This window comes from Spermophilus citellus (genome assembly GCF_964194105.1).
Source record: "Spermophilus citellus genome assembly, chromosome: 3".
NCBI lineage: Eukaryota > Metazoa > Chordata > Mammalia > Rodentia > Sciuridae > Spermophilus > Spermophilus citellus.
In genome coordinates this window covers 219,262,689-219,279,289 of record NC_138184.1, presented here as the reverse complement: position 1 = coordinate 219,279,289, position 16,601 = coordinate 219,262,689, and the positions used below count along the sequence as shown (strand labels likewise).

General features: G+C 39.1%; 1 protein-coding gene and 1 pseudogene across 3 annotated transcripts; both read left to right on the top strand.

Annotated features, from left to right (window-relative positions):
* Positions 1-1,880: 1,880 nt before the first annotated feature.
* On the top strand, positions 1,881-16,235 carry LOC308645852 (cationic trypsin-3-like; the record flags this gene model as incomplete). 2 transcript variants are annotated; one of them, XM_081288273.1, is made up of 5 exons in its annotated part: positions 1,881-1,920; positions 13,614-13,776; positions 14,639-14,892; positions 15,404-15,540; positions 16,086-16,235. In XM_081288273.1, 5 exons carry the CDS (start codon positions 1,881-1,883, stop codon positions 16,233-16,235), a joined length of 744 nt encoding a protein of 247 aa, XP_081144399.1. The 2 variants fall into 2 exon arrangements, with proteins under 2 accessions (XP_081144399.1, XP_081144398.1); XM_081288272.1 differs by lacking the exon at positions 1,881-1,920 and adding an exon at positions 12,159-12,198.
* Positions 2,554-5,257, top strand: LOC308645322 (trypsin-like; annotated as a pseudogene). Its single transcript has 4 exons — positions 2,554-2,756; positions 3,458-3,711; positions 4,429-4,560; positions 5,108-5,257. The product of its transcript is annotated as a trypsin-like (transcript).
* Positions 16,236-16,601: the final 366 nt, after the last annotated feature.

The following is a 16,601-nucleotide window of genomic DNA, read 5'->3' as shown; positions in this document are numbered from 1 at the left end:
ACAGTTATCACCATTCAGTCTCTTCAAGTTGATAATCCATCAAATGGATTAATACACTGACTAGGTTAGCTCTCATTATGTGACCATTTTACTTTTGAACATTCCTGCATTGTCTATCATGAGCTTTTCCAGGAACACCTCACATCAAAACCATAATGGTTATAGCTTAAATAGGGATAGCATCTGACTGCAAATGTCAACAGAGTCAAGGTTAAGAAACTGTGCCTTTGACTATGATGTCCTCATGCAGATAGTATCAAATGAAAATAAAACAAACATATACAGAAATAACCTCAAGAGTGATAATTTACTCAAGCAGAAATACTGTCCTGGTAGGTGGTTTTATATTTCTGTAGAGGTGTAGAATCTGACTACCGTGCCCAGCTAGATGTGGCATTATGGCATTACCATTGAGGAAATTGGTCCTGAGATGAGACTGACTGACTCTCTACTTTGAATTTACCACAAGAGCTATGAAATTATGGAATAAGAGTTTGGCTTCTCTAAGACTCTCATTTCAGTTTCCAAAATGATGAGAATTATAGTACAACATTTATAATGGTATCTCTGATAGAGTTAGCACATGGACACCCCTTCAGTCCCCCCCCCCACAGGAAACATTCACTGCACTGGCATTAAACTAAGCCAAGATTCCTTGCCTTGAAAGAACACAAACTTAGAAGCCAGATTTCCTCTGGTATCATTCTACTGTGGGCTTGCTGTGTGATTTTGTGAAAGTTCCTTATATCTATGGTGCCTTTACTGATCCATCTGTAAATGGGGTCTGTTAACAGATATTGCATATGGTTGTTATGAAGATTATTAAATTAGAATACAGTGGTGCCCTCTTAACAGGAGGAGCACATTCCAAGTCTTGAAACTACTTGTAGTACCAAATTCATATATAATGTTTTCACATACATATTTACCCATAATAAAGGTTAATTTATAAACTAGGTGCAGTAAGAGATAAACAACTACCTGTATTGAAAAAATAAAGAAATATGCAATATAATGAACTGAATGTTACTTAAAATTTATTAAAACATTTTTTTCTAGAATATCCCATTGAGCATGTTTAGGTTATGGTTGACCCTGAGTAACTTAAACCTGAAAAGATAAGCCACAGATATGGGGGATGAGTATACCCTTGAAATATAGTAACTTGTTATCATGTTTTACTTTCCCCTTTTTTCCTATTACTTTTTCAAAGATGAACAAATTACCTGATCTAAAGTAACTCTATTCATCCCTAACTGCCCCACCAAAATTAATTGTGAATGAACATCTATATATCAGAGAAAATATTCAGCCTTTGGTTTTGGAGGATTAGTTTATTTTACTTGGAATTAAAAAAAAATCCATTTCTCAGAGAACACATTGTTCCTTCTAATAATGAAAAGTTAACATGGATATACAAGATGAGAACTAATATAAGACAAAATGTGAGTGTGTGCAAGAGCCAATATAAATTAAGCAACAAAGGTTCAAGGCTCCAGATAGTCCTTAGGAAAAAGTACATATTTAAAACAACAAATTACCTTAGTTTTTTTGTGTGGGAATGCAGAAACCTGGAGCTCTGACCTATGACTTCACTCCAACTTATTTTCCTATTATGGAGAACGGTTCCTACCAGGTGGGTCTATGACTTCCATTCCCATAAATGTCTGGAAAATTGATGTTGTTTAACGTTGATGCTTAATCACCTTCCATGTTTCACAGAGTCAATCTAAAATGAGATATGTGAGTTTCCAAGGAAATCATTTTTTTTTCCCAGTGAAATCACGTGTGGCCATGTCTGTCAATGACAAACTGGAGGTATAAATACCTGAGGATGAAAAGCCTTCATCCCATTCTGAGTCCAGACCCAGTGAGGAACCATGAAGATCTTCATCTTCCTTGCCATCCTGGGAGCTGCTGGTGAGTCTTTTTAACAAACCAATCAGTAAGTGTCTATCCTCTATATAAATGTGCTTGCTATCTAAAATGATTTAATAGAATATTAGTTAGATCCAAGGCAACAAATTGGGAGAAGCAAAGTACAATGTTCTAGGAATATTTTCACTTGACTTCTAAAAGTTTTTTTTCCTTTTTTTATGTTACCCAATTGAGAGAGCTATGCAAAACCAACATCCTATTGACCAAACACACAACAGTAATATTACTGCAAAGATTTTTACCAATTTACATGGCTCAAAACTCAGTTTTATGTAACCATGATTTTATAACTTCAACCATGGTGATCAAGTACTTATTGTGAAAACGGAAAGATCTCTATTGAATTCTCAAGTGCCCATGTATGAAGTTGTGTGTGTGTGTTGCGGGAGAATGAATATTTATGAAAACACAGCATATCACATTTAATGCACTTATGAAAACTTATATGCTTCATCGTAGTGAACAAGAAGGGTGTGTGTCAAAAGTACAGAATAATACATTTTTTTTTTTAGAAATCCTTAAACCTCCTTCTCTCAATTGTGTGAGAAAAGAGAACTCTGTCATCTCTTTTCTGGTTACTCTAAAAAATCTTCATGGTGGAATAGGAATTGCAAGATGGATCTGTTTGACTGTGAGTTTACAACTTTTTTATTATCAGTTTCTGTCCCCACTCCTGATGATGACAAGATTGTGGGAGGCTACACCTGTGTAAAGAATTCCCTGCCCTAACAGGTGTCACTAAACATGGGCTACCATTTATGTGGAGGCTCCCTCATCGGTGACCAGTGGGTGCTGACTGCAGCTCACTGCTACAAGTTGTAAGTGACCTGACTTCACATTCCCAAGTGCTAAGACGAGTTTATCCTCCACCCGGGAAGCATGACAGTAGTTATTCTTGTTAAATACAGGATTCAGATTCTGAGTCCTGATGACCCACTCAGCATTGTACAACAGGTTGAGGGTCTCCTATGGAGCAGTACTCTGGAGTTTCCTGATGTATTTCTAACTGCTGGTACTAAAGATGTGGAGGGGACAGAGTGGCTGGTGAAGTACCAGGAGTCAATCCTGGTCCTCTCCATCACAGCTTAACCAGGAAGCAATGGCACATGGAGGTGATGAGAGGCATCATAATTCCAGTACAGGATACAAACAAGCATAACACAGTCTCTTCCCTTAAAATCCTGCTGTCTTTGAGTCCTCCAGCCTCTTCTCTCTGTGTTACTCAGTGATTCCAAAGTGGGTAAATATGGAAAGTGCCACCAATCTCATTACCATATCCAACTCTTTACTTGGGGTCATATTTCCAATTACTAGGCCTTCCTATTGTAACACAATGTACAAGCCATGATACTGGCATAAAGACCTCTCTAACCTGCAGCATATATGCTGCCTTAAGGGCACAATCCCCTGTTTGAAAAAATGCTTGATGAGAATGCTTTTGTGTTCATGGTCACGACTGGGGATTGGGGAAAGAGAAGCTCTGATTGGATACTTAGGTCACTTCTAATGCTTAATGCAGCCGACTCCAAGTGCGTCTGGGAGAACTTGACATTGACGTCCTTGAGGGAGATGAGCAGTTCATTCAGGCAGCCAAGATCATCCGGCACCCCAACTTTCATAAAGACACCTTAAATAACGACATCATGCTGATCAAACTGACTTCCCCCGCCACCATCAGCACTCGAGTGTCTACGGTCTCTCTGCCCACATCCTGTCCATCCACTGGGACTCAGTGCCTCGTGTCTGGCTGGGGCAACACCCCGAGCTTTGGAGGTAAATGATAACTGGAAACAAGCACCAGGCGTGAGATCACTGGAGGGTCAGTTAGTCTAAATCTTCACTCAAGGCAAGGTTGCCTAAGGATAGCTTTGGGTATAGGTACTCCTATGTGATGCTAAATGAAATCTGTAAAAGTTCTTTCCTGGGTTGGGGATGTGGCTCAAGCGGTAGCGCGCTTGTCTGGCATGCGTGCGACCCGGGTTCGATCCTCAGCACCACATACAAAGATGTTGTGTCTGCCAAGAAGTAAAAAATAAATATTAAAAATTCTCTCTCTCTCTCTCTCTCTCCCCCCCCCCACTCTCTCTCTTTAAAAAAAAAAAAAAGTTCTTTCCTGAGAACATGGAGAAGATGAAGAAAGATTACTTGACAATAAAAATGTCAAGGTACTCATCTAAAATATTTCTAGATTTGTGCAGAGATGTAAAGAAAACAAGAGAGAAATAAAACAGAGACATTTATAATCTCTTACTGCTGAAAGTATACACCTTCTCTAGAAACAGTCTCTGTACTTGACATCTGTGGCCAGTGATGCTCCTGTCAAAGAAACACTTGATTAGAACTTTGTGGACAACCTATGTAAAATGTTCCCACATATTACAAGTCACTGGCTTCTTGGACACTGAAGAGTAATACTGTGAAAGAGAGGAAATAGAATGAAATCAGGGAACCCTGTGAATAATGGTCCATTTTCACTCTTGCTTTCCACAGTCAAATATCCTTCCCTCCTGCAGTGTCTGGACGCTCCTGTGCTCTCTGACGCTGCTTGCCACAATTCCTACCCTGGTCACCAACAACATGTTCTGCCTAGGCTTCCTGGAGGGGGGAAAGGACTCTTGCCAGGTGAGTGTCCCAGACTCCTGCTTCATCCAGAGCATCTCTCTTCTCCACCATGTTTCTCCTTCTCTGAAACTCAGAGGACTATGGAGTCCATAGGACGAATTGTGAGATGGGAACAGCAGCTTTGAGATAAATTACAGTTTTCTTTTTGTGGTAATGATGAGTAGAGTAAAAGAGGGTAAAACTGATACCTAGAAACTGGTGTGCAAACAGGTCATCAAGTGCCCTTCTCAGGAGGCACATGGTGGAATGCGACCTTTGTAAAAAGGAGCAAGACAAGTGGTACCACATTTGATCTGTATAGTCCTCAAGATTTCTTGGCCCTATGGTGCTACCTAGGAAAGAGGAGGGGCTATGAGTAAGGAGGAAGAACAATAGGGATATAGGAGGAGATTGAGGGTTGCATTTTCAGGAGGAGAAAAGGTATATCATATAGAATATTAGGGGTTGGATAAAAGTATACCACCTGGATCTTGGAGAAATGTTTTGGAGCCCATTGTTGCCTCTGGGCATGAACAAGAACTCTGACTGTCTTTCCCCTCTTGCCCAGGGTGACTCGGGTGGTCCCGTGGTCTGCAATGGTGAGCTCCAGGGTATTGTGTCCTGGGGCTTGGGCTGTGCTCTGAAAGACAAACCCGGTGTCTACACCAAGGTCTGCAACTACCTGGACTGGATTCAAGAGACCATTGCTGCCAACTAAACACCTTTCTATCTTCATGATCCACCTGCCATTCTAAATTTCAAGTTTCTTAAGTGTCTGGAACCAGTAACTAAATAAGACATATTATTCCGCACCTTAACTGTCTATGAATGATCCTTCCTGGTATTAATGAATTTTTTCTTAAACTTGCCTCAAAGTAAAAAGGTGAATAGTCACTGGAGCTTCCTTCATGGAGAGATATGGAAAGTTTATTTAGTCATTCATCAATTTAATGAAACTAAATGTACTGGGCACCTACTCTATTGAAGGATCTATAGGAGACACTCTGGATATAAATATAAACAAATTCACTGTTACCATCAAACTGTTAGTAAATAACTATAAGAATACTTAACAATATTTCAGAAAATGTTGGTTTAAGATTTAACGATATACCTTTGTTCTTGCCTTATTTTTTTTTGTTTAATCGTTTTCAAACTCAGAGAAAATGACACTAATATGCACAAAATTAATATCTATTGCCCTAAGACATCTAAACACCTCACAGTAATGCCACCGTGAAGCCCCACTGTGTCCATGCATTGCTGCTGCAGTGACACAAGTTTTCTTTGTTTCTTCTACATTGCAAATGAAGATTTGTAAGCCTACCTAGGGAAGTTCTACATGCAAGATACTAAAAATATCTTCATTTTTCTATATTTTCCAAGTATTCACCTACATAAATGTTTTCATTCCCCAAGATCTTTTATTCCAACTGGATGTTTATTACTATATCAAGCATGGCCTCTGAAGACTATCTGAGCCCCACTCCTACCACCTATCCCTCAAGTCTCAACCCTGTTTAGGTATTAATTTCAACTCTAGACAAAAGAAAGTACAAATGCAGAGAAGTTTTCAGAAAATACATGTATTCCCCTGAGATAAAGGTCTTAGGACTAGAAGTTGATCCCTCCTCTTCCTCCCTCCCTGTGAGCACACCCTACACACACTGCCTTAGTTCCCCACCAGCTCTCCCCCACATCTTTATTTGTCCACGGATCATCCAGAGAAGGTTTCCAATGGAAGTCTCTGCAGAGGAATCTCATGCAGATCTGTTCTGGAACAATTGAAAAGACATAATGGGCTCTGAGCATAGGCACATTGGAGTGCACAGAGCGGGACTGAATGGAGAAAACGCAGATTTAGAGAGAGGTGAAAAAGCAGTGTCTCAGCTCAGAACAAAGTTTCCCTGCTGAACAAAAATACCACAGCCCATGTGCCTTACACACTGCACTATTCCTTACCATTCTGGACGCTGGTAACAGCCAAGGCACAAACAGGCTACTGTCTGGGGAGGGCTGGCCTCCTGGTTTGCTGATGTACCTTCAGCCTCCCGTTAAATCCATAAATCACCTCCTGGTGGTTCTACCCTCCTGTTGTCTTCTAACAGCCCCACCCTCTAGTGCCGTCTCATCAGAGGTGAAGGCTTCAACATGTGAACTTCACGGGGACACAAACAGGCAGTCTTCACTAGGCATCTCAGGAGAGGGGACTACACGAAGAAACCTGTGCTCATGACCTGCTTTCCAAACTTTTATAACTCTGTATGACAAAATTGAGGGGATAGTCCCTAAGTTCTCAATATTACCTTGTGACAATCACTAGAATGACATGAAATGCCTTCCACATGATGTGGAATTATATTGGTCTTGTATTCATATATGAACATAAGGAAGTTATGTCCAATTCATTCTACTATCTTTCCTATTCCTGTTCCCTCTCCCTTCCCTTCACTCTCCTTTGTCTAATACAGTGAATTTCTATTCTTCCTTCCCCCACCCTTATTGTGAGTTACCATCTGCAAACCAGAGAGAAATTGAGAAATTTGGCCTTTGTTTTTTGGGGGGATTGGTTTATTTCACTTTGCATAGATAGTCTCCAGATCCATCCATTTACTGGCAAATGCCATGATTTCATTTTTCTTTATAGCCGACTAATATTCCATTATGTATATATACCACATTTTCTTTATCCATTCATTTGTTGAAGGACACTTAGGCATAAAACTTCTCTTTAAATAAGCAGCTTTAGATGGACCTTCACTAAATATCTCAGGATTCTCTCTAGAAACCAATGAGTTTAAGATTCCCCTGTCCTTCCCATCACCACCACCAAGCCACTATTACCTTACGACTCAGGTAAAGGAGGTTCAGACAGCTCACAAGAAAGGTGAGGTGCATTAATGAGGGGGACTCAGGGCAGGCCCAAGAAAGGTGAGGCAAGGCCAGACAAATCATTTGTTCTCGAGGTCATTCAGTAGCACATTTCCATACCTCTGCTTGTCACTTTCAGTCTCTTGCTTTGTTTAAAAACTAACTCTTCACAATTTGTGAATTCCTACCAAAATGTGGATTCTTATGCTCTTTCTCATGGACTTATGTCTTAGCAATTCTTTCTATTAAAATACACACTTGGTACAGAATTTATAATGTGATCTTACCACACAGGAAGCATGGAGTTCCAGTATTATCCCCTTCAAAACTTCTTTAGAAATGCACAAAGGAAGCCCAGGAGCAGGAGCGCCTCATGGGTGGCTGAATTCAGCAACTTAAAAAAAAAAATGCCATTACCTTATTTCCATCTCTGCCCTGTGCTTTCATTGCGGTCAGCTTTTTAGCCTAAGGATAAAAACTTCTCATCACAAAATGCCTCTAGATGTGCAATCTCCCTTATCTGTACATCTAGGGAGAAGGATAAAGTTGTTCGCAGAAAGTTTATTTGAAATCTTCCCTCCTGTAATCCATTGAGGACATTTTACAGTGACTCATTAACTGAACCATGGATCAAATAAAACAATAAAACTATAATAAGTTACATGACAGAGCCTCAGAGCAAGGGGTGGACTTTTCCTTCTGCAACAAACATAACCTTCTTGGTTCGGTCATCCCTTGGCAACTGTGAGGAATTGGTTCTGGGATTCTCCACATTCAGTAAAATCTGCAGCTACTCAATTCCTTTGTATAAAATGAGGTAGTTTTGTGTATAACCTGTGCATATCTTAATATTATCTCTAGATTATTTGTGGCACCTAATTGTGTTAGTCAGTCTTTCTTTCATCTTTGTGACCAAAATACCTTACAAAAATCAATGTAGAGGGGAAAAGTTTATTTGGGCTCACAGTTTCAGAAGTTCAGTTCTTGGTCTCCGCCAACTCCACAGCTCTGTGCCTGAGGTGAGGCAGAACATCATGGTGGAAGACGGTGGTGGAAGAGTGTTACTCACTTTATGACAGCAAGGGAGCAGAGAGAGTGAGGCACCAGGACAAATATGAACCCCCTGAAGGCACACCCCAGTGACCTAGTCTGAAATCATACTCTACCTACAGTCACCACCCAATGAATCCATTCAATTGGATTAATCCACTGATTAGAATACAACTCTCATAATTCACCTCTGAACATTCTTGTATGTCTCACACATGGACTTTGAGGGGTCACCTCATATCCAAACCATAACACTAGCACAATGGAAATGTAAACAGTTGTATTTCTATCTTGTTAGGGAATAATGACAAGAAGGATATATTTGTAAATGTTCAGTACAGAGGCAATATTCTTTAAAAATCTAATCTGTGGATCCTGAATCCCAGTCTTTACAAAGCTCAGATTTGGTGGGCCTATTCTTTGATTAATCAGATTGAGTTAAGAGAGTGACACAGAGAAAGTCAGGTTAAAAAAAAAAAACTAAGTACAATATGCACTGGAGTAATCACATATTTACTGATGCATTATCTACCTAACCCTGGAAAATCAGAAACTCCAATAAACATAGAGGACTGGATAAATATGGTGTATGCTTCAGTGGAGAAAATATAAGTATTATATTCATTAATCAGTCATGTGCCCATTAAATACTTATTGGGGACCTGTGAGATTCTTGGCTCTTTTGTATGCACTAAGGATATAATAGCGATACATAGAGTGCCAACCTGCCCTCCTGGTAGATTCATGCTGATAAGTAAGCAGACAAGATGCCAACAGAATGTGAGGCTAATCAGGACACATAAGTGAGCAGAAGGACACTGGAAAAGGGATGCATGATTGGAAAGCCTACTTCTGCTAAAGCCTAATGAAATAAAGTATATTTAAAAAGTATTTTTTAAAACCCTGCACTTTAAAGAGCCACGTGGAATAGTCCACGGAAACCACTTACATATAAAAGCCTAATTCATGATTCAGTGAGATCCAGGGAGGCATAGTGTCTTTTTATCACATATAAAAATGCAGAGAGGTAGCAAACTGAGATTAGGGGCAACTGCATAGGAACAAAGGTTTTTATTTGCTGAGCCTGATTCCAGTAACGGATATATATTTTATCTTGGAGAAGATAATTCTTATCTCTCAACTTTACAGTTGTAATAGATTATAGCTACTTTAAATGAAGTAATATCTCTACTTAGAAGCTTAGCTATTCATGTCAATATACATATTGTATATAAATATGAACATATATTTATTTTCTTCTAGAATATATACATTGGGAAGATGTTACTTTATTTCAACTAGGTATACTTCATAATCTAATTGTTATTTTCCTCTTGAATCAAAAACCTCAATAAGTATTTAAGATTAGTTCATCTAAGAAAATTTGCTTTATTAAAACAAATACATGACTTTTTTTCCTAGAAAACTTATTCAATTCATTATTTTAAAACCATTCTCATCTTTTCTGGCAAGTAAGATTTTAAATTTTTTATGTACAAATATTTACTGTCAGTTTTATTTCAGTTTTACTTCAAAATTCATTTTACAATGTCAATCTGTTAAAGGGATACATATAAATAAGTCTGGTTTTAGAGATATTGATTTGTTGTGAATAGCTCTGTCTATTCACCTTTAGTTTCTATTCTGTGAATGGGATTTCCAGATACTGGTAGGGAATCACTGTACTCAATGATCCCTTTGTTTCTCAATATATTTTTTACGACTTCCCAAATCCTAAGAATAAGATAATTCACACTCTTTCCCATTAACTGATGTAGTCTTCTAACCTTGAGGCACAAATTCTTTCCACAAGACTAACTATGTTTACATAATACCTCTAACATTATCCCAACAATCCAGATGGACTAATATGTACATAGAATTATAGATACATATGTAATCATATATGACCATATATGTAAATATGTATGTGACTTCACATGGAACCTTAGTCACTTCTCAAAGCTTACTTTTAAGGATGCTATAGTTTGGATACAGATAATATCTGGCCCAAAATTTGAACAGTGTCAGGGCTGGGAAACTGCTTTTGACTATGTTGTTTTTATAGTAGCAAAATTTCAAACAAAAATAAACCAAACCAAACAAAAAGATGAAAAGCAACTTCAAGAGTGATAATTTGCTCCTGGTAGGCAACTTGAGACTTATGCTATAGGTGTACAATCCAGGTACTTTCTACAACTAGAGGCTATTTTGCCTTGAGAATCAGTAACTCTTGGTACTTGTGTCCTTCCGCCATCAGTTCTAGTCATTCTTGTTCCAAGAACCTATTTCTTGTAATTTTCAAAATTCTGTATACTCCTGGAATTTAGTCTTGAATTTGATAGAGTTCAAACTGTCTCCCATATTTATTATGTTTAAGGGGTCCCAGTTGAGGACATGGACCTTGAAAGGAGTTTGAGTCTGAAGGCTCTCATCAACCAGTCAACAGCTATGGGACTCTGGAAACAATGTTGACTTCTCTAAGCTTCTGGCAGGGTGAAAGCTACAGCACAACATTCATCATGCTGCCTGTGAGGACTGAGTGAGTCAAGGCATGCATACCCTTCCACAGAACCTGACATCTGAGAATTCCAGTGCTGCCTGATGCTTCCTGTGTGCTTTTTACCAAGTCCCCTATACCTTTGTGTCCTTAGTTTTCCTACCAGCAAAGTAGGAAAGATAACAGGTAGCTTAGCTTGCATAATTCTTATGAGGATTGCTACATTAATATAGAGAAAGTATCAAGAATTGAGTAGTTCTTCCATTATCATGAGGGACACATTTCAAGTCCCCAGTGGATATCTGAAATCACACACCTACTACCAACTCCTACGTAGGATGATTTTGTATGCATACATACCTATGAAGTGTTCAAATTACAAATTAGGCAAAGCCAGAGCTTATAAACAATGCCCAATAATAAAATACAACAAATGGAACAATGTACTATAATTAAAGTTATTTAAAACTTGTGAGTTATTTGTTTCTGGAATTTTCCACTTAATATTTTTGGGTCCTGGTTGATGTGGGTATCTGAAACCACAAAACATGAAACCACAAATAAAGGGGACTATTATATACCCAACTTAGAGAAAAATTTAGGTAATCTAAACACAAGTTATTATTTTTGTTTTTACTTTACTCTTTTTATTATAATTTAAAATAAGAACAATTTTATCATTTCTTAGGAAAACAAGTTGCTTCTTCTTAAATGAAAAGTTAACATAGATATGCAAGATCAGAACTACCATGACATGAAGTATAGACTTGTGCAAGAGCCAATGTCAATTAACACCAAGGGTGCAAGTTCCAAATATTCTTTAGGACAAACATTCACACTTGAGAAAACAAAGAACCTTAGGTTTTTGTCTAGGAATGCAGAAACCTGGAGCTTTGTGACCTGTGACCTATGACCTAAATCCAACTTATTTTCCTATTGTGGGGAATACTTCCCACCAGGTGCGTCTTTGATTTCCATTCTCACAACCTTTAAGAAAAATGGCAAAATGTAGATGTTTAAATTTGGTGCTGAGTCACCTTCTGTATCAGAGAAGTGACTCTAACTTTAGATATGTGCGTTTCCAGTGAAATCACTTTCCTGGCTCCTGTGGCCATGGTGTCAATGACAAACTGTAGGTATAAATACCTGTGGGTGGAAAACCTCCATCCCATTCCCAGTCCAGACTCAGTGAGCAGCCATGAAGACCTTCATTCTCCTTGCCCTCCTGGGAGCTGCTGGTGAGTCTTCTTAAGGAACAATCAGCAGGTGTTGATCCTCTGTGTGCAATTGCCTTGTGCTCAGGAAAGCAACCATGAATGCTGGATGCAGGCTCTGTACTCAGGAAGGGTGAAATATCTAAATAGCAGGGTCAGGCATACAGGTTTAGGGATATTGACATTTTATTTTCCCTGCAAAGGTTATGGTCATCAGGACAGGTTCAAATAAACAGCATAGAAAAGCTAAACTTGTCCTGGAAATCCTGGCAAATTCTATGAAGAATGAGAGATAGGGAAAGAAGAGTCTATGTGAAAGGAGTACACATCTTGACCTAAGAATTTGGAATTAACAACTGAAACTAATTTGTGCCTCTTGAAAAGGTTGTGAATGTCAAAGGTTGGGTCTCCTGGATACTAAAGAGCTAGTTGTTACCTGAGATCTAACAGGCAAAGATATTTATTATTTTCAAGAATAGAAGCTTTAGGTATTTTTTGTTACAACTTTCCTAATGATATCTCTACATGTCCTTAAATCATGAAAAAAAGTAAACAAATGACTGTTTCTATTTTGATACCAGTAATTTTTATACTACTAAAAAGTAATACTATTTTTTCCTAAATTGGGTTGATTTAAATTTGAAACATGTAGTTTCATGTTTCAAAACTTCTCTCCTAACCTCATTTTAAAATATTGGAAAAATAGAGCTCATATAATAGAATCACAGACATTTGGAATGGTAAGAAATCTTGACAAATCAATGGGCCACACTAGAATATGCCGGAGACGTTGGCAAATATTACAAAGATAAATGAGTTAAGGGCAGTGTGGGGGAGGGAAAACATAATGTTCTGTCAGACGATTTAATGGAAATTTAGACTTGAACTGAGGAGATAAATTGAAAGAATAAAAGTACACAACTCTTTATTTCCTTCCAGACCATAATATTCTCAGGTGGCTTCTAAAAGTTTCTTTCTGTTACTTTATGGAGAAAGCTATCCAATACCAATACCCCATCCACCAGCACAGACATATACCAACAAAATTCCTAGAGAGATTTCTACCTATTTCCATGGCTGGGATGCAGGGTTTTGAGTAAAAAGCATTCCTTATGGTGGTCAGGCATGTACTGTGTAAAAAGTGTGTGTGTGTGTGTGTGTGTGTGTGTGTGTGTGAAAGCAACACATAAGAACATGAAATGTCAAATTTAAAGCATAAATTTAAACACTAGATGCTAATTAATAGTAATATTACAAGCATTAAGTGGTAAAGATAGGAAATATTTTTTTAAAATACATACCTTAAATTTCCTTATTCTGTTTCACTGTGACAATAAAAAATGGCCATCTCTTTTCTAGTTAATCTGCAAAAACTTCATGGTGGCGTAGAAATTGCAAGATGGATCTGTTTAACAAAGTTCTCAACTTTTTCCTGTCAGTTGCACTTCCCATTGATGGCGATGATGACAAGATTGTGGGGGGCTACACCTGTGAGAAGAATTCCCTGCCCTACCAGGTGTCCCTCAACATTGGCTTCCACAACTGTGGTGGCTCCCTCATCAGTGACCAGTGGGTACTGTCAGCAGCTCACTGCTATAGGCCGTAAGTGACCAATGCTCAAATGCTGTTCTCTAAGATCAATTCATTCTATGGGACCACCAGAGCACAATGGGGCAAACCACAGTGTGATGTACGGGGGGCAAAGCTTTCAGATCCAGGTTCAGTTTCGGAAGCATCATGTCATTATCCACGTTATATTTCAAATAGTTGGGGTGTGGGATGATCTTGGCTGCATCAGTGAATAGCTCATCACCCTCATTGACATTGACCCCAGTTATACCCTCAAGTATTGTGTGATGCAACACTTGTGAGAGACAGTTTCATGCTACAATGCCCTTATTGTCTTTGATGAGGGGAAACAGTGGCAGATGAATTATCTCCGGAATTAGCTTAAGAATATGAATCAATACAGTCCTACCCATAATCACTTAACAAAAGTCAATGGTGTGTGGAGACAATAAAATGCATGTATGCACAGAAAAACATTAAAATCGCATAATTCTTTCCACTCTCTAAGTATTCTGTTATAATTCTCACTCTTGTCTCATCGCCCTACGATACTCAGTGACACTAACTGGTGGAGAAGTGGCAGGTGTTGGTTAATCTTCACCAATATCCTTTTCATCTCCAAATATGTTATTGGGTCATTTGGTTTCTATTCCTATACCTTACTGTTTTAACAAGATGATGGGTTGTGATTAGTTATTAGCAGTGAAACTTACCTAAGGAATTCTCTGACCTGCTCCACATTTGGTAGTGCACAATAATACCTTAAGTACAAGATTGCCCATGTGACTGAGAGTTTTTGAAGAGAATGGTACTTGGGTTTGGGCTCATGATTAGGGGATCAGAGGAAGGAGAAGTTCTTGTTCATACTTAGGAAACTTTTAATTCTTAACACCAGGAACATTCAGGTGCGTCTGGGAGAACACAACATCAATGTCATTGAGGGTGATGAGCAATTCATTGATGCCACCAAGATCATCCTGCACCCCAACTATTCAAAAGATACTGCGGATAATGACATCATGCTTCTGAAACTGAAATCACCTGCTACCATCAACTCTCGTGTATCCACTATCTCTCTGCCAAGATCCTGTCCAACTGTGGGGACTGAGTGTCTTGTGTCTGGCTGGGGCAACACACTGAGCTCTGGAGGTAAATGTCACCATGAAAACAGGTACAAAGTTTCAGAACATAAGAGGCAAATACACATAGGATTATTAATCCAAATTTTAACAGAAGTTATTATTGGAAATAAGCAGTCTTAGAGTACACTATTTAAGTGGGGAAGATTTATTTCCTGAGGGCATGCAGAACACACAACAGACATGAACTTGTTATAAGAGGAAACTTATTTAATTAAGTGTGTGTAGTGATATACAGAGAACTAGGCCTGTGGAGGGAAACAGGGGCTGAGGGTTTTGCTACTGCCTGAAGTGTACACCCACTTTACAAAACAGTCTCTGGACTTGAGATCTTGACCACCAATTTTATGGTTAGAGCAGGAAGAACTGTTGATTATAACTAAAAAATTCTCCCAAATTAGAAGTCATTGGCAACTGGGATAACAGTGGGAACATCCTGAAAGACAGGATGTGCCGTGGGAAAAAAAAAATTTTCATCCACGTTGTGGGTAATCTTCCATTTGCACTGTTTCACTCAACAGTCAAATATCCTGATCTTCTGCAGTGCCTGGACACGCCAGTGCTCTCTGACCCTGCTTGCCATAAGGCCTACCCAGGCATGATCACTGGCAACATGTTCTGCCTGGGCTTCCTGGAGGGAGGAAAGGACTCCTGTCAGGTGAGTGTCTGCTACTCTGCCTCTGTCCAGCTCTGTCTCACTCTCCTTCTCCATCATATTTCTTTTCCCTTTTCTGAAATATAGAATACTGTAAAACTGACCCCGGGAATGATTTTGAGAAGTGAGCAATATCATTGAGACAACGACAAGTTTTCTTTCTGTGATATTGATGATGAATATTAAGGAAAAATAGATGAAAAGAAGATGATACATAAGCCCTGATATCCAGGCACCCTTCTGAGTGGTATCTGGTGGAATGGAATAGCTGTTAAGAGGAGCAGGGCTGGCGGGATGGCATTCAATCTCTTCAGTCCTCACCTTTGCTTGAACCTATGGAGCTATTACAGAAATAGGAGGGGCTACAGAAAAAGAGGAATAATAGGTGTAATGAGATTGAGGGTTGGATTTCCAGGGGTAGAGAAGGTGTTCCATGGAGGATCGGCAGTCTGCAATAATGGCCCAGGGATAAGGACAGAAGGCTGTGCAGCCCATTCTGCCCCCTGGACATGGACATGTGCTCTGATTTTCTTTTCCTTCTTCTTCAGTGTGAGTCTGGTGGCCCTGTGGCCTGCAATGGAGAGCTCCAGGGCATTGTCTCCTGGGGCGCTGGCTGTGCTCTGAAGGGCAAACCTGGAGTCTACACCAAGGTCTGCAAATACTTGGACTGGATTCAGGAGACCATGGCTGCCAACTAAATGCCTTTATGTCTTCATGATCCAGTGCTGCTAGTGAACTTCTCTCTCCTTCCATGCCTGAAATCAACATCTCAATAAAGCCATTTTGCTGCATACTACATCTGCCCAAGAATGGTCCTTGCTTTGGTTTTGATAAGCTTTCTCCTGACAGTTGCTACCAAGTAAGAAGGTTAATAGACAACTCGCTTTTTTATGGACACAATTTGAAGTTTTTTTTAGTCCTTCATCAAACCTAATCAGTTTTAACTTATCAATCACCTACTATGCAGCAGACTCTGTGGGTAGCATTGCAGATAAGCAAGTAAAGAAGATCATTGCTAACACTTTATTTTTTTCAAAATAATTACCAGTTTTATTATTAACATA